Source organism: Mycosarcoma maydis, chromosome 11 (genome assembly GCF_000328475.2).
Source record: "Mycosarcoma maydis chromosome 11, whole genome shotgun sequence".
In the NCBI taxonomy this organism is placed as follows: domain Eukaryota; kingdom Fungi; phylum Basidiomycota; class Ustilaginomycetes; order Ustilaginales; genus Mycosarcoma; species Mycosarcoma maydis.
Genome location: NC_026488.1, coordinates 673,827 through 690,620, shown reverse-complemented (window position 1 = coordinate 690,620; position 16,794 = coordinate 673,827). Strand labels below are relative to the sequence as shown.

At 52.5% G+C, this 16,794-nt stretch overlaps 6 protein-coding genes across 6 annotated transcripts; 3 read left to right on the top strand and 3 right to left on the bottom strand.

Moving 5' to 3' along the window:
- Nucleotides 1-655: 655 nt before the first annotated feature.
- Nucleotides 656-1,951, bottom strand: UMAG_04094 (uncharacterized protein; the record flags this gene model as incomplete). The annotated part of the gene is made up of 1 exon (XM_011392224.1): nucleotides 656-1,951. One exon carries the CDS (start codon nucleotides 1,949-1,951, stop codon nucleotides 656-658), a length of 1,296 nt encoding a protein of 431 aa, XP_011390526.1.
- A 1,497-nt stretch (nucleotides 1,952-3,448) lies between these two features.
- UMAG_04093 (uncharacterized protein) lies at nucleotides 3,449-4,425 on the bottom strand (the record flags this gene model as incomplete). The annotated part of the gene is made up of 3 exons (XM_011392223.1): nucleotides 3,449-3,801; nucleotides 3,922-4,197; nucleotides 4,272-4,425. 3 exons carry the CDS (start codon nucleotides 4,423-4,425, stop codon nucleotides 3,449-3,451), a joined length of 783 nt encoding a protein of 260 aa, XP_011390525.1.
- A 2,404-nt stretch (nucleotides 4,426-6,829) lies between these two features.
- On the top strand, nucleotides 6,830-8,188 carry UMAG_04092 (uncharacterized protein; the record flags this gene model as incomplete). The annotated part of the gene is made up of 1 exon (XM_011392222.1): nucleotides 6,830-8,188. The coding sequence occupies one exon, from the start codon at nucleotides 6,830-6,832 to the stop codon at nucleotides 8,186-8,188; it is 1,359 nt and encodes a 452-aa protein (XP_011390524.1).
- Nucleotides 8,189-9,173: 985 nt separating this feature from the next.
- UMAG_04091 (uncharacterized protein) lies at nucleotides 9,174-11,870 on the top strand (the record flags this gene model as incomplete). Its single annotated transcript, XM_011392221.1, has 1 exon — nucleotides 9,174-11,870. The coding sequence occupies one exon, from the start codon at nucleotides 9,174-9,176 to the stop codon at nucleotides 11,868-11,870; it is 2,697 nt and encodes an 898-aa protein (XP_011390523.1).
- Nucleotides 11,871-12,355: 485 nt separating this feature from the next.
- On the top strand, nucleotides 12,356-12,697 carry UMAG_11530 (uncharacterized protein; the record flags this gene model as incomplete). The annotated part of the gene is made up of 1 exon (XM_011392268.1): nucleotides 12,356-12,697. One exon carries the CDS (start codon nucleotides 12,356-12,358, stop codon nucleotides 12,695-12,697), a length of 342 nt encoding a protein of 113 aa, XP_011390570.1.
- A 1,231-nt stretch (nucleotides 12,698-13,928) lies between these two features.
- UMAG_04089 (uncharacterized protein) lies at nucleotides 13,929-15,303 on the bottom strand (the record flags this gene model as incomplete). The annotated part of the gene is made up of 5 exons (XM_011392220.1): nucleotides 13,929-14,167; nucleotides 14,236-14,323; nucleotides 14,402-14,521; nucleotides 14,787-14,995; nucleotides 15,066-15,303. 5 exons carry the CDS (start codon nucleotides 15,301-15,303, stop codon nucleotides 13,929-13,931), a joined length of 894 nt encoding a protein of 297 aa, XP_011390522.1.
- Between the last annotated feature and the right edge of the window lie 1,491 nt (nucleotides 15,304-16,794).

Sequence of the window (16,794 nt, the reverse complement as noted above, 5' to 3'; positions counted from 1 at the left end):
TTATCCTAGATGCATATTCCGTCGAGAGGCCGACATGGCTGACGTAGTCGGCGTCTAGCTCGCTGCCCGCTTACGCAAGTCGTCGACGCTCCTGAGATGGCCAAAGCTGTGGAAATGCTCGAGGGTGCAAACAAGATGCTCGCCTTTCATGCTGTGTGGACGGTTGCGTAGATGACTGGTCCAGCTGCTCTCTTTGGGCACCAGGCAGGCTTCACATTGCCGACAGACGATAACGCCGTGCTCAGTGTTGTGATGGAAGTTGTGGAATGCCATTGTGCGCCGCCTCTCCAGTGTGTGTGTGTGTGTGTGTGTGTCGGTGTCAGACGTTGACCGTCGGTCAGAGCGGTTGGATGGAGGCCTGAATCGAAGAGTGCTAGTGGAAGGTGGATGGAAGCAATAGCAGTATCAAGGTGGATGGAGGCGCGAATCGAAGAGTAGGAGAGTCAAGGTGGATGGATGGGCAGGTGGAAGAGATAAGCAAACAGGCACGCCGGTGTCTGCGCAGGAAATCAGAAAAGTGCGATCAGAGCGGCGCAGCCAGGACAGCTCACAGCCGTGGAGGGCGTGGCAACTAAAATTACAAAACGTCCACGCTTTGAGTGGAACCGCTGGCCCCATTTCCAAGGCACTTCATCAGTGTCGTGCATCCACGCTTTTAGTACCCTGGAGCCAACTCCGACCTCGGAAATCGCGTCAATTTTGCAGATGCACCCTGGCTCTCCGGGATCTGGGGCGCTGCATTTAGTGTAAGCGCTGGGACACAAATTACTAGGCGCAGCACCTCGATGATGGCGTTCATTGCCTCCAATTGCTCCGCAGAAGGCTTGATCACGTCCTGCGGAAGCGAATGGCCCTCCGTGTTGCTCGTAAAGTGGCCGTCGCGCCGGTAGACGACGCGGTAGTAGTACGTGAGCAGCTGCTTGGTCAGCCGAAAGTAGTTGACCAGCGTCCTTTCGTTCTTGAAGCGGCGGAAGTAGGACCCTCTCGAGTTCGGCTCTTCACTTGCATCGCCCAGCCGGAACTGGCTGAGCGCGATTGCACGCTGCTGCGTCAGCTTGTACCGCGCACTAGTGTCGCTGCACAACCGGTACGCGTCTCGCAGCGTGTGCTCGGCTGCTACGAGGATGCGCTGCAGATCGCTGTTGCTTGCGTCCTCGGGAGCGTCGTCAAGAACAAGTTCTGCATCCACGCTTGAAGGCAGCGCATACGAAGAGCGGATCTCAGCGTCCAGCAACCCGTCCAGATGCGCTCCAAACCCCGTGTTCACCAACCACGGCTCGCGATCCGCGCGGGCATTGGCGCGCAGTGGATCTTGCGCCCTCCGCGCCGGCTCAAAAACCGCCTCGATTTCGCCCTTCACGTCTTCAAAGATGGCCGCCCGCCCATCCTCAGTTCTCGTTGGGGTGGAGGTGGCTGCGGATGTGGATGCCAAAGTGGAAATCGTGCAGGATGGGTCGAGCCGTGCTGTCTGCTGAGGGTGAATGGGCACTGCGTCGTCGACTTCGAAATAATCAATGATGCCCTTGGCTGTAAAATAGGTCTGAAGCTGGCAGGCGCGCCAGAGCGGAGTAGCGTCAGAGTGCTCTTTGGGCTTTCGGCCGTGGACACATATGTGTTTTCGGATCTTGTCGAGTCGTCGTGTGCTGAAAAAGCAGGTTGCTGTACAGGTGCAAATGAATCCTTCGTACAGGGCAAGACCGTCGACGGGCCGACATGGCTGATCTTGTCGGCGTCTGGCCGCTGCCCGCTGACGCAAGTCGTCGACGCTGCTGAAATTACCAAAGCTGTGGAAATGCTCGAGGGTGCGAACAAGATGCTCGCCTTTCATATGGTGTGGACGAATTCGGAGGTGACCGACCCAGCTGCTCTCTCTGGGCATTAGGCAGGTCTCACACTGCCGACAGACGATAACGCCGTGTTCAGGGTTGTGATGGAAGGTGTCGAATGCCATTGTGCTTCGCCGCTGCAGTGAGAGAGTGTGTCGGTGTCGGTCTCATGCGTTGACGGGTCGGTCGGTGAGGCTCGATGCCTGAAGAGATGCGTAGTAGAGTGGTACTGGATGGATGCATGAATCGATGCGTAATAGTGAAAGTGGATGGATGCCTGAACCGATGCGTAACAGTGAAGGTGGATGGCAGGGAATGGTAGAGAAAAGGTGAAAGATAGTAAGCAGATGGAAGATGGAAGGGAGAAGGTGAAAGGTGGATGGCAGATGGCAGATGGAAGAGAGAAGGAAATAGCAGAGGCACACGCGCGGCCTGCGTTGGAATTCAGATCAGGAGCGAGATGAGATGAGAATGCGCAGCTCAGCCGAGTCCAGTCACAGTCGAGTCGTAGCAGATCACAGGCACCACGAGTGAGCTAGCTAGTCCTGCGCTGGCGCCACCGTGAGCGTGTGGGGCTGTGCGTAATTTGGGTTTTTCCACAGAACGCCCTGCGAAATCGATTAAGGCAGCGGAGCGCTTTGTGGGCCATTCGCGATTTTCATCCCAGCGGCCCCTAGAATTTCCAAAATCCGCGTCACTGCCCAAGTGCCCGGCGGGGTTAGTTTTTGTAAAAACCCCTGGGACACATTTTACTAGGTAGAAAGATGGTCAACGATCAGTCGCAACTCTTCTCCGGTCGACCGATGGGGTGAGGCGCGCAAGTGGATTATCCAGCTTTCTTTGCGTGCAATGAGGCAGGTGGAGCACAGACGGCACACAACCACGCCATGATCAGCGTCGTGAGAAAAGTGGTGGAGAGGCATGGTCTGATGCTAAGCAATGATTTCATGAGATCAGAAAAAGTCCTAGACGGCGGGCTGAATTGGAGTTGGAGTTCGAATTGGAATTGGAATGGAATGGAATGGAATGGAATGGAATGCGTGACTAGGTGGTGGTGGTAAGAAGGTAAGCAACCACCCACCCGCTGGAGCTCAGAATTAGGAATCACAAATCTTGCACGCAGCGCAGAGCAGCAGCAGCAGCAGCACGATATTCTCACCGATAACGCAAAAAGAGCCTTTTGTGCAACTGGCACCCGACCTTTTCGGAATTCCGGGTGCAAATTTTGGTACAGGATTGCCTGAGACGCGTTTACCGTTTCGGCTAGGCGGGGGGCCTACATAGCGGTAGACGTTGACCGTCGGTCAGAGCGGTTGGATGGAGGCCTGAATCGAAGAGTGCTAGTGGAAGGTGGATGGAAGCAATAGCAGTATCAAGGTGGATGGAGGCGCGAATCGAAGAGTAGGAGAGTCAAGGTGGATGGATGGGCAGGTGGAAGAGATAAGCAAACAGGCACGCCGGTGTCTGCGCAGGAAATCAGAAAAGTGCGATCAGAGCGGCGCAGCCAGGACAGCTCACAGCCGTGGAGGGCGTGGCAACTAAAATTACAAAACGTCCACGCTTTGAGTGGAACCGCTGGCCCCATTTCCAAGGCACTTCATCAGTGTCGTGCATCCACGCTTTTAGTACCCTGGAGCCAACTCCGACCTCGGAAATCGCGTCAATTTTGCAGTTGCACCCTGGCTCTCCGGGATCTGGGGCGCTGCATTTAGTGTAAGCGCTGGGACACAAATTACTAGCTTCTTGCCGCCGTAAATGGCACCGAGACCAACGCCACTCATGCCTGTAACAAGGAGCGTCTGCTTACTGCGCTCATATCGGCCAGAAGACTTTACTGCACCGGGCACAGAAAGGCCGGCTGACTCGAAAATATCAAACGATCGAGGCCGGTCCGATGGTGCCTTTTCAAACACGGTTGCGGACCCGGTCTGAAAGCCACATTCAAGAGCGCAAACGAGCTGGGGCAGTTCTTGACCTGTAACAAGCACGTACTACACGTCACACACGACACTGTGGGATGAAAAGCTGTATACTGTCCTCCCCAACGGATTTGCCAAAAAGCTGCGGAACTTGTGAACCGTTGCCAGTTTCGTACACAGTAGGCTGTACGTCTGCCGAATCATTGCCTCCAGTCCACGTTTGCTCTGCCGTTGGGTTACGATACGAGTTGTGGCTTGAGGACGGCAAAGCTGAGCGTTGATGCAATTTGGCAAGCCTTGGAAGTTTGCAACCCAAACTTCATAAAGGCTCCCCGAAGGATTGCCACTGAGCTGAGCGGTGATTTGACCTCCTTGTCTCCTTTGCTCTAGTACGGGAACACACGTGGTCTCGCCCCGAGAGACCGAGTGATAACCCCCGTTGGCAACGCCAACTGAACCGAGGCGGATGGGTTGTCAAGTGTCAGCATACTGTGCCTTTATGCCAACATTGGCGATTGCTACTTACGGCCACCTTGGAAGGAAGAAGCAAAAGGGTAGGCGTTTCGTTCCAATTTCCATTTTTTGTTTTTATTCGATTTTGGGTTGCGACCCGATAGATCCGAACGTGACTTTATCTTTTTGACTAGCTTTCGCTTGCTCTTGTGAGAGGGCTTGAGCATCGTTAAAAGTGAAAATTCGCTGTCTGTTGTTGAAGAGATCATAATCCGACAAACTTTCGACACCACATAGCGGCGAATCGCCGACCTGGACTGTGGTCATACAACTGCTGTAGATGGGGCAACGCGAAGACGGTCATAAATCAAACACCGTGTCACTAATCGAGCAGATTAACGGTTTGGGTGAGGTGTAGCCGCGTGAGCATAGCTACAACGCTAGTTCTGTGTGCAAGATTCTGTTGCAGCGGCCAGCAGGTGGCAAGGCAGGAGGAAGACAAGAAACGGTGGTTGTAATGCGAGAGAATGCCATCCGTCGATGAACACCGCACCCTAACGAAGATCCTACATGAAGTCGCTGCTGGGCAGCACCTGAGCTCTCCATTTACGCGTTCCAACTTCCAGAAATCCCTGAAGCACAAATGCCGTAGCGCGCTCTGAACTTACACGTCGGTCGGCCTTTTGCTTGCGCCAAGCCGCCTTAACCTAGTAGACTGCAAGGTGATTTCAAACGAATACAAGGCGTCGCCAAAGCTGTATGTAACCGTCTCTCAGCTACTTCGAGCATATTCGAATGAAACGCCTTCTGTCAGTAACTTAGTTCAGGCATCTTTTCTCGTCCGTCATTTTTGTAGAAGTTTACGGTCAACAATGAGAGTCATAAGCAGAGGCTACATTCGCATGTTAGCTCAAACACTTTTGCCCAACCTAGAGCAGTGTCCGAATATGAGATTGCAAATAGCCAGACCATAAATGTAGGAGCAGCTCCTGTTAGCGGTTCGGCCTAAGGCTGGGCGCTGTCACTGTGTTCGTGACCCCAAGCCGACCGCAAACGAAGCGAACGCAAGCTCCCTTGTTGGGATGGACCTCAAGGCACTAGAGCCGTGTCATCAAAAGTCTGAATCTCCTTGAATTTCACGAGGCTTGACCGCAAACAATTCTAAAACGTAAAGGCACCTGAGGAGCGTCGTTCACTCCGACCGTAATGACACCATCCACCTGCCCGATACGTCCGTTAGGCGGTATGGTTGCGGCTGTCGCCAGCCACATGCGGTCTTGGCCAGAGACTAGGGTTAGAGCTAGGGCTGGTTGTGCTGGAGTGTGCCGAAATTGCAAGGCCTTCTCCGAACCGAATCGAAAGGGGTCCTACAGCTATAAGTTGACCGCATTGCCGCAGCCGCAGATCAGTCCACTGCAATGTATTTCCCACCTGTGAGAACCGATGTTGTGCTCCAAGGCGGTCCATGAGGACGGATTGGCGTGATGGGATCTTCTCACGATTGAATTCAAAACACTTGAGAACGCCACCGGACTCAGCGCTCGTTGATATTCCGCAGACCCTGATCGCAGTGGAGACACAGTGATAGAGGGAAACTTCTGGCTCGCCCAGGTGAGAGAGGGGAAAAGGGGTCAGCTCCTGTGAAGAGATTGCGTTCAAGAAATTCGAGCCACAACAGAGGACATGATTGGTGGCAACGGTACCAACTCGGTCTACTGTAAAACCTTGCCTAAGACGTATTCCTTCTCTGCTTAATATTTCAAGTGGTCACAATCTGCTCCCCCAATCAGCCATCAACCATCAACCATGCTGACTACTCTACAACCATGCTGGCTCTTTTACATACTGAGCTAGATCGTACTCATTCCTGCTATCAAGTCTGTTGGACTGAGCTATTGGCAGTCGGCTATAGAGGTGTGGTGTAGAATTGTGATACAGTGTGAGTGTGTGATCTTCACGCGCACCCTGCGCAAAATCGGGAATCCCCCGACTCAGGAGCCTGTCGGGAATAAGCGCGTGCCACCCTGCAGCTACGCCTGTGACAACAGCGCGGAACCAACCTGGGTTTCAGAAAATCACGACTAAAGGATGGACGATCCGTCGAAGCCTTTCGACACGTCGCGGTCGCGAGCACAATTAACGCGACTCGTGACTGCTGTTGCCCACATTCACGATTCATGATTCACGAGTCACGAGTGATTCTGTCAGTAACCACGTGGGGGTGCCGCCATGTCGGATAAACTGCAGATGGCGGAGTTTCAAGTTTGTTCTTCTCGCTCTAGTCCCGTGTTCCCGTGCCACTCATGACTTCGGTCTTTCGTCTTTGGTCGAATCCGCTAGGGTCTCTTCTGTGCTTCGCCTCCACAGCAGATGTTGCATATCTCACTTTTTCACAGAGTTGCCTTGACCCTTGAAGCACGTCCTGCGGATCTATAAAGGTATTTGTCTTTGGCCAAGCGAGAGCTGGTTTGCCCCGCAATCCACCCATCATATTTGCTCAACCTTTCCGAACCTATCTCTGTGCTAGTGTCTGGCCTCTGATCCGACAGCTTTTCCACCTTCAGCATTTGCAGTTAGCTGCCAACACCATCCCACCTTTCAGCCTCAAGTGACACCCTACTATACACAAGGATGGTCACACAGCCAATACGATGCGTTCTGTTTGAGCCCCCTTCTGACTTCGACGAGGAAGCTCCGAGCTCGACGACATGCTCTGACGAGAAGTCTGCTCCTTCGCAACCTCTCTCACAGTCTCAACCTACGTCCGCTGAAGCTCCAGCTCCAGCTCCAGCCGACAAAAACACGGAATCGAAGCTCGATATCGAGAGCTCGATCTTCGAGACTTCCAAGGATATCCCTACAGTTCGCTCCACCACAGGCATCGCCGATGCGCACCTGCTCAAGGCGGGCAGTGCCAACCAGAACAAACTCTGGCCAGAATGCACTTCGACCATTCGATACACTTTCCTCTCGAGCCCCCACGGAGGCACCAAAGAACAAGAGCAAAAGGTGCGAGACAGCATTCAAGAGTGGACCTATTATGCCAACGTCGACCTCAAGGAGGTGAAGGTTGCTTCCGATGCCGATGTAAGGGTTCGGTTCGATCCTCAAGACGGCAGCTGGTCCTACGTTGGTCTTGACGTCACGAAGGTAGACGCTCAGGCTCCGACCATGAATCTGGCCTGGGTTCAAAAGACAGGAGCACTTTCCCAGAACGAGCAAGCAACTATCCTGCACGAGTTTGGACACACACTCGGACTGCTTCACGAGCATCAAAGCCCAGCACATGGTGCCAAAGCGACAATCAATGTGGACGCTGCTCTGGTAATGTACAGCACCGGCCAGCCTTGGGATGATCAACAGGTTCGTGACCAGGTCATCAACGCGTACAAGAACTCGGACATCTCGAAAATCTCAAACTATTCTGAAGTCGATCCGCGGTCGATCATGCACTGCCCTCAACCGAAAGAGCTGACCGGTCTCGACCGCGATGTACCTTGCAACACCGGCTTGAGCGACCTCGACAAAGCTTACATGGTCTTGCAGTATCCACGCGCAGCACCGCACAAGAATTCGCCCGAGTGGACCTTCGAACGCGCCTTAGAGGTCATCGGCTGTCCCGGCTCGGTGCGTGATGCAGTGCTGGACGCCAAGAGGAGAGGCACTGATTCCCGAGGCAACGTTGATCCAACCAACTTTCGAAAGCTTCTCGGTGATTGGTCAGAGGGCGTACAGGATCGTTCAAGACCAAACGTTCGCTTGATGGACAATGCTGATGACGGTGCAGCCGACCAAGTGCTTTGCAAAAGCTCAGCAGCAGAGACGCTGCAAAACAGCATCGTTGCTGTACCCATCGGACCCTCTATAGCTAGGCCGTTCAGCAATCTGCTCAACTCTTGGTTTCCGGGATCCGAGAGCGGGGATGTACAGATCCATGTCAGGGAGAAGCAGCGCTTGTATGACCTCAAAGGTGAACTGAACAAGAAATAGTCTTTCAAATCGATCAGCGGGGTGATACTGTAGCGCGCGAAAGATAGAGCTTTACTTCTATCGAACAAGAACGAAGCTCTAACGAGGGCCGTTGTTGTCGAAATGGATCCGCCGTTCAAAAGCCTCACGTCGCTCTGCGAAGCTGGAGCTATCAACGAGATTGGGTTTGGGGATCTTGCTGCAGTGATCAACCCTTCCCTCCCCCAGCCACTTCTAGTTCAGACTCACACTGTCGCTACCGCCTGTATAACAGATACATTATAAACAATGAACACGACTCACGGCAAGAACCGAACCACCGACCTATCATTCGTGTTTAAGGACAAGTTAAAAAAAAGGAAAATTAAAAGAATAACCAAGCAGCCGACAACAGCAAGCCACGGACCAACGGAGCCACGTAGCCACGGAGCCAGGAGCCAGGAGTCAGGAGGAGTCAGGAGCACGAAGCGTGAAGACCCGAACCACGAAAATCACGAATAAGCAAGTGGACGGTTTCCAAAGAGAAAAAGAAATATGCATGCTGCTGAACACCATCGTGAAATACGACCTGCAGAACACTTTTGTGCCATTCACGATTCACATTGATGCTCAAGACAACCAAGTGGGAAAGTTGACGGCCAGAGCAGGCCCATCATGTGTGCATGACCTTGAAGCAACTATAGCGCCAAAGGTTCAAACCTCGCAGCCGAGACCGAGGTTTACCATCATTCAGCTGTATCCAATCCGACAAATCCGAACGTGCATCGAATTTATGTCTCACATATTCACGATTTGGCCTGTTCTGTTGCAAAGTGACTTTTTTTTTTGCCCAAAGGCGATAATGTATTGGAACAAATCGTCAGGAAGAGGAGCTGAGACTTGTTGCTTCCCTCCTATGGTCTTTCTAATATACTGGTTGTACACACAGTACAAGACACAACTTGCGTAACGTTATCTTTCCTTGTCATCTTCCGCACACCTCCTCCCCCTGCAAGTGCCTGTCACCATGTCGAGCAACATCTTTGGCACACTCAAACACGTGACTCACCGCAAGTTGGCCAATATCCAGGCACAGAGGGATCGTCTCACCCATCTACGCCAACAAGCAACCAGCATCCCCGATGCATCGCCCTCGACCACGCTCGAGGCGCTGTTGGTCATCTTTGACCAGTTGAACGAGACCAAGACGCGCATCGAATCGCCCTACCATGTCAATCTGACGCCCAAACTCATCGCAGACCTCCACCAGCAGGCTGAGTACGATCGCACCATCACCTCCTCCATGATCCAGGGCTGGTGCACCATGTTGAACCAGAAACTCGACCAACGCGTGCGCCAGCTCGACCATGCCCTCATCTACGGAAGATTGGTCATTGAATGGGTGCACGATCACGAGCAGAAACAAGAGGACCAGCACACCGCTCACGCCACGCCACGCCAAGCGATGCATGAGCAGCGTCAAGAGTGGGAAACACTCGCTTTTCGCCCGGATCCCGTCAACGAGGAAACACTCACCGCTTACCTTGTCGACACGTTTGCCTCTGCCATGAAACCGCTCAAGGCCGGCTCGGCGTCTGCATTGGACACATTGCGCGAAAAGATCAAGTACCACAGCGACCATTTTGCCTCATTTGACCAAGAAGCCGTTCGAAGCGCCATCGATCAAGTGCTATCTAACGACCTGTACGCCGGAGACAAACGAACGAAATTGCGCGATCTCACTGCGCACAAGAATGTGCTGACCGAGATTGCCGACATTCTCAACCAGGACCTCGAACAGCTCAACACATGGCAGTGGGCAGATGGCGGGGTACAGATGTCCATGCGTCGTCACATCAACGGAAAGTACCGCGTCTACATGGACGAGGAAGTCTACCAAGCCATTTTTCTGGCCCACATTGGCAGCATATGGTCTGATTGCTTCCACACTCACTTTATGCGCTTTTTCGATCACTCCTGGAAGCACGGCGCCGGTCGCCAGCTTACCAAGGAGCAACAACGCTTTCGCAACAGGCGATTTCAACGCATCGATGAAAACGCCGATCCGAGCGGCACCAGCAGCATCCACCGCCTGCGCAAGAAGCACTACCAGGACAAATTCTGGTTGTCGGCCATTTCGCCCAACATGCGCGAGTCGTTAACCGCTGCGTACGAAGACGACAGTGAGGGTCGCCAGCATGACAACCACTCGCTCTCCTTTGCCGACATCAAGCAGCAGCTTTTGCGCATGATCACTGCCGAGCAGCTCATTCAATGTGACCTCTATGGCCATTTCACCATCCTGCAGTCCGATTTTCGCTGGTTTGGGCCGTCGTTGTCGCATACCACAATCCTGACGGTGCTCAAGTTCTTTGGCATGCCGCGCAAATGGCTGGATCTCTTTGCCAAGTTTCTCTCTCCCTCGATCTCGTTTGCGGCCGATGGTGCTCAAGCTCAACGCCGTGTACGCACGTGTGGTATGCCGATTGCACACCAGTTGAGTGCGCTGTTTGGCGAGACAGTCTTGTTCGCATTGGACTTTACGATCAACCAGGCCACCGAGGGAGGCTACCTCTACCGCATCCATGATGACCTCTGGTTTTGGGGTCGGCAGGAGCAGTGCGCTGTGGCTTGGAAAACCTTGCAAGAGTTCAGTGCGGCGACCGGGTTGCAGCTCAATATGGACAAGACGGCCGCTTGCACGTTGCAGAGCACGACAGCGTCGCCTCTTTTCGACGAGGACCGGCAAGAGTTGCCTGCGCCAAGCAAGGTAGACACCACGTCGACCTCGGACGCCATCCTGCCCTGGAATCCGATCCGGTGGGGGTTCCTGGTGCTGTCGGCCGACAAGGGTTGTTGGGACATTGACGAAGTCAAGCTGGAGGAGCACGTGGATGAGATGCGGGTGCAGCTCGACGCGACGGGGAGCCTCATGTCTTGGGTGCGGGTGTGGAACAGCTACATGGGCAGTTTTTTTGGCAACAACTTTGGCAAACCAGCCGTGTGCCTGGGCAAGGAACACATCCGCATCTGCATGCGAGCCTTTGAGACGGTTCAACAGCGGCTCTTGCAAGCGGCGGGGGGCCGACATGCAAACTTGACCGACACCGTGGCGGCCATGTTGGAAGCGCGGTTTGGCAAGCAGCAGCAGGGTGTGCAAGCGAGTCTGATCTATTTCCCCGCGGAATTGGGAGGCTTGGCGGTGCAAAATCCACTGATGGCGCTGAGCAACAAGTTACTGGTGGAGAAACAGGAGACCTCGCAAGAGATTGTTCAAAAAGCCTGGCATGCAGCACGCCAACGGTTTGATCGAATGGTGGCCAAGTGGGACAAGGCCATGTTGCAACAGAAACGGCTTCGCGATGAGAAAGACGATCAAGTGTACGGGGAAGCATTTATGACGTTCTCCTGTTTCATGGCGAATGCTGAAGAGACCGAATCAGCGCTCTGCACGGCATATACAACTCTGCTCAAAGATCTGCAGGGCGACGAGGAAGGCATCACGCCGCCTTTCATCTTTGAGGATCAGCATGTGGAAGGCTCTCGAGTCTACCAGCTAGCCTCCACGAAGTCGCGCAACCCGTTTTACTGGAAGAGGATCCTACAGCTGTACGGCGCCGAGACGCTCGAGTACTACGGCTCGCTGGTCATGGCCCAAGCCGGTGCCTTGCCCATGGGTGTCGTCAGCTATCTTTCCTCTGAAAAGATTCGCTGGCAGAGTTGAGACGACCTTAGTTGGCTGCCAGACAGCGTTCACGCTTTCGTGTCTTGCCTTACTCAGGGTAAGGGCAGGACTCATTTACCACCGTCTCAATCAAAGTATCTGTTACGGGAGGGGGGCCCCCCCTCGATTTGACGAAACAACAGGCCCATACCATCCACAGTCCTGCCTCCTTCGACAGTGGTCGCGAAAATCTGCATGCGCGCATCCAGCGAGTCGATGCCAGATCCGCTTTGGATACAGCTGCAGTATCGCCTCTTTCTACCTCATCCTTTTCTCAAGCAGGCTCGATCGACAGTCGCATGCGAGCTTTGGCTCTACTTCCTGGTTCAACCTCACTGCGCTCCCTCATTACATTCTGATTTGTCCACGTTGTACCGGGCGTTGAAGTGCTAGCAATACAATCTTGCTTCCTCCGTCAGTACCAGCCTCTCATCACCCGTTTGCAACATGTCAAAGCTACACTCGACCTCTCTAACCACAGCCTCATGACCGCCATCAAAGCTCTACCATCCAGAATATACAGTCATCCCGCCATCGCCATTGGCGGCAAGCCAGTAATCAAGGCGAGCATTGCGGCAACTGGCTCAACGCCTGCCGCTCACGACGACGCTAACCTCAAGTGCCGATGTGCAACCCCACGGCATCTGGCTGGCTGTTGGTGTTTTTTTTATTGCTGGGTTCCTTTCACCATCTCACCATCGAGGAACTCCAGCATTATAGCCTCGACTTTGTCAGTCAAGCCAATCTCGATGCTGCTTCCCAAGCGTTTTGCGACGCGGCACTCGATCTCTTGTATCTGGACTCGCGACTCGAAACACCCGCGATGACCTTGCTTTAAGCGGTTGTATCCATGCGCCACTATTATCTCCATCGCCGTTGACATCGCACCTACGCAACCTTCAACACTATGGCGATCTGTCTTGCCGTCAAGATGGGACTTAATCGACTCGACAGTCATGAGCAAGATCTCCCCAATGCCGATTTGCTCGAGCAAATCGTTACAGAAGCAGACGCAGCAGTAGAATTATTGGCCATCTCCTCATCCTGCTCGTCGAGCCAGCATGCATCCAGTCTGTGGGGGCTCTTTCTTCCCACGATGCAGCGCAGACATTGGCTCGATGCATCATACGATGCGTGAACTTGCCCCCGAGATTACGCTGTGGTTCTGATCAATTGCGCACCAGATTGACCGAGCCTGTCTAGCAGAGCCAACAAACGCGGATTGTTGCAAAGTCTCATTCTGCTTGGTGCCCAGAATTCTTGCCAATCGGAATATGTCTTGGACCTGGGCATCTTGATTGCTTGTGCTGTTCGAGCTTCCATCGGATGAACGTAGTTCTTCTTCTGCATTTATGTACAGTAGACCAATGCTGGAGCAATGGCCAAAGTGATGGTGGATCGTTTAGTGGCTCAGTGAGCCATTATCGTTCGTTTATAAATTCGGAAAGGTCTTGGATGATAGAAGGAAGCTAGCAAGGAAATTTTTCCTGCTGGGCCACACAGATCATTAGACCCTTCCATCGTGCGTACTGTGACTTTGCTCGATCCTTTGCGGTCTCCAGACATTTGTATCATGACAAGTGTCACTTGTCGCCTGGATGTTCATCAGCGCAGATGGTGTGATATTCCAAAGCCCCCGGAACTTGCCCTTAGGCACAATATTTTGCTTCTCCGACTACCTCTTGAGCTTGCCCCAACTTTTCCTCAGACTTGCTATCCAGTGGCAACCGCGCACGAGAATCAAGATTGTTCCTCGCCATGATTTGCCGTTGCCAGCTTAGCCTAGCCTGTTCAAAATTTACATCCTGTCTCTGCATAGTGGTTCGCATTTTCCATCCTTCACTTGACTCCAGTACGCTAGCGAATCGCTGCCGGCGACGAATGCCACATTGTCGGTTAGTTTGACTGAGGCCAAAAGCCTACACCTAAGGCCAAGGTACCGTAACTTGCGTTTCTTTTTCGATGATGATCATGGATCACACAATGACGACCCTCCATCGCCGAGAGCCTTTTTGGACTGGAAACAATATGCGCGATTTCGACCTGTGACAATGCCAACTACATTTCACCATTGGTCTCGAGATCTGCTCCCCTTCCGGCCTTTTCTATCGTTTCCGGTGGCTCATCTCGGGCGATGCGCTGCGCTCTGGACGGGAACGTGATCGCTTGTCGAGAGGCAGAAGCAATGGGATCAGGGTTTACGAACAGGTCGGATTCGCTTAGTTGGTGAAGGCAAGTGGATGCGAAAGCGGCGCACATCAGAAAGCAGACCAACCTCTTAAGCACTTGATCACACACTGCTGATAATGAAAGAGCAGCATTTGTGTGTCAGGATAGTCATCTGATGGGCCACGAAAGCGGTTACTTGGGCGTAAAATCTTTCCATGAAACTCCTTCTGAGATTGTGTTTCAGGATAGAAGATGTGAACCACGAGCTCGTTCTCCGCATTCATCTGGGGCGATAAATGGACAATGCTCATTAGTATTGTTACCGTCAAGAGCAGCTTAACGCGGTTTAGGTGACCACTCACCAAAGGATATAGAGCGATATGCCCTCTGTCGAAAGCATGATGAATGTCGTCTCGTAGTAGAATTCCGAACTGAGTTTGGAACAAGGAAGTAGGCGCGTCTCCCAAGACTTCGGTGTAATACTAAGGCCAATAAAGTCTGGTGATCAGCGGATGCATTCATGTAAGGCAAAGCGGTAGAAGTATATACGAACCTCGGGCCGAGAAACTGGGAGAATATGAGCCGCTGTGCAAGAGGGGTATTCAACGTCTGAAACCAGACAAAAATAATCTCTTGCTACCACTGTGAAACGAAATTTGGACTGATGAGGTGTGGAAAGACACAGAGTGAGCTGAAAGATCCTGGTGTAGAATATGTATACCTTGCTTCGTCGAATGTCAAACACACCTGATTTGCAGAGGATCGTTTAGAATCGCTCATCGTGCTTGCCAGATCATCGCCAGCGTGAGGAGGTCTCGACATGAACTTGAAACGGGGTCCGATGCGTGGCCTGCAACAGACAATCTCTGTGTCGGGAAGATGTGGAGAGGTAGTAGGTTTTGTTAGCGGTCCATCCGGATCGCAATACAGAGATGGCGAGGCAGGCTCCTTGTAATCTGTGCATACCAGGATTCCAGTACACGAAGCGACCAGGAGTAACAGCGTCCAGAGGGCTACATTCGACACCTTGCTCGCTGCGAATTTGGCCGTCTTTCACATCGTAGGACATGTGAATGCTCTGAAGCACAAAACCGAAATTGTTGACCAATCCTTGACTAAGGAACTGGATTGGGACGGAAAGGAGCACCTGGCCACTTCTGTCACTGATTACCGCGATGCCTTGACCAGCCCATTTCCGGGCACTGGTATCGTAGCCGATGCGCTGATGTGATTCTTGCTGCGGCTCTATCGAGCTCGAAGACATGATTGGAGTGTTGGCAAAAACAGGAGTAGGGAACGAGGACAAAGTGGTGAGATGTTTGGAAGGAGGCGTTAAGAAAGGAAGAAAAAGGGTGCAACACCAAATGCAGGGCGCACTCGGACGAGCAAATTGTGTTACAGTCACGAGTGGAGAAGGTCCGCTCGCAGCACAGACCCCTTTCAAATTTGAACCGTGAATCACGAATCTGAGTTGAAGATACAATGGTTGACCAAGACCATTTCGGCATAGTCCCTGCGCGATCAAACGGAAATTGCGTGCGATTACCCAGGGTTACTCAACCGCGATTACCCGGGGTTACTCAACCAAACGTGAGCAGAGATGAGATAGCCCTCGCCTACTCTGCAAGAGCCTACCACCGAAAGGCACACAAGCCACGTCCCGCACAGAGCGAAGACGGGAAGGAAAGAGGAGATGGATGTCCCGAGTCGCAGGACGAGCAGTTCATAAAGACATAAATATGCTCACTTTGTATGTAGTCTCGAGTCCAGAAAATCTAAGCGATCTTTTCACCATTTTCTTCCCTTCATCAAAACTGCCGAGAACCATCACGGGGTTTTCCCCCTAATTATTCTCAAGTATCTGTGAATCGGTTGGATCTTTTGAATTTTGTAGTGATAGTTCTTAGCAATGTGAATCTCACATCCTAAAATAATTCCTTACGCGTGATACAGAAATTCACGAGTGAGGCAGACGGTCTGCCTCTTAAACCATGTACAGAAGTCCTGAGTAAGGCAGACAGACGGTCTGTCGCTCTTGCCAGCTCGCGATACACACGCCTCCTGTCAGTCCACGGTCCTGAGTTGCTAGCGTGAGTGCTTCATAAAAAGAAGACCCACAAAACGAAGACCCTGCATAGAAGACACATACAAGGATCGGGGAATTAACGAAGGAGTGATCGCAACGTGAATGATCGCAATATGAACTGCAACGTGCATTGTGCGTTGGGAACTAAGATCGATTCGTTTCAGCTGCATTATTAATACGTGATAAGTCGCGAGTTAAGTCAGTTCAGATCGATGTTGACAGCGCACGGCGAAGTTCGTCCAGTGTTAGATACCAAGAGTAGCATGTCGATTGACTGCAAACGACACTCACTCACTTTCATATTCCGAAACAAAACTGGTGACTGTGGCGCCTCGTGTCTGCCTCCGCCCCTTACCCAAGCTTGATTGCTTCCTGAAAACGACTGGCTGCACTAATCCTACGTCTCCGGAAGTTCCCGACGTCGATGTGCTCTCACCGCTCCAGAGTGTGCTGCTTCTGGTGCGGATAAGGTAGAACCAGAAGGTTCGAGTCTCGAACTTCGCTTGGAGACCACTGACATGGTATTTGGCACGACTCAGGCTGTTGAGCTGATTCTTGCTTTCGTTCGTTTCCGTCAAATCCACCGCACCAATAGTAAGTGCTGAAAGGCATTCTGTTCAACCATTCAGGACCATCGCAAAGTTTCTATTTTACATTCGCTGACACAAC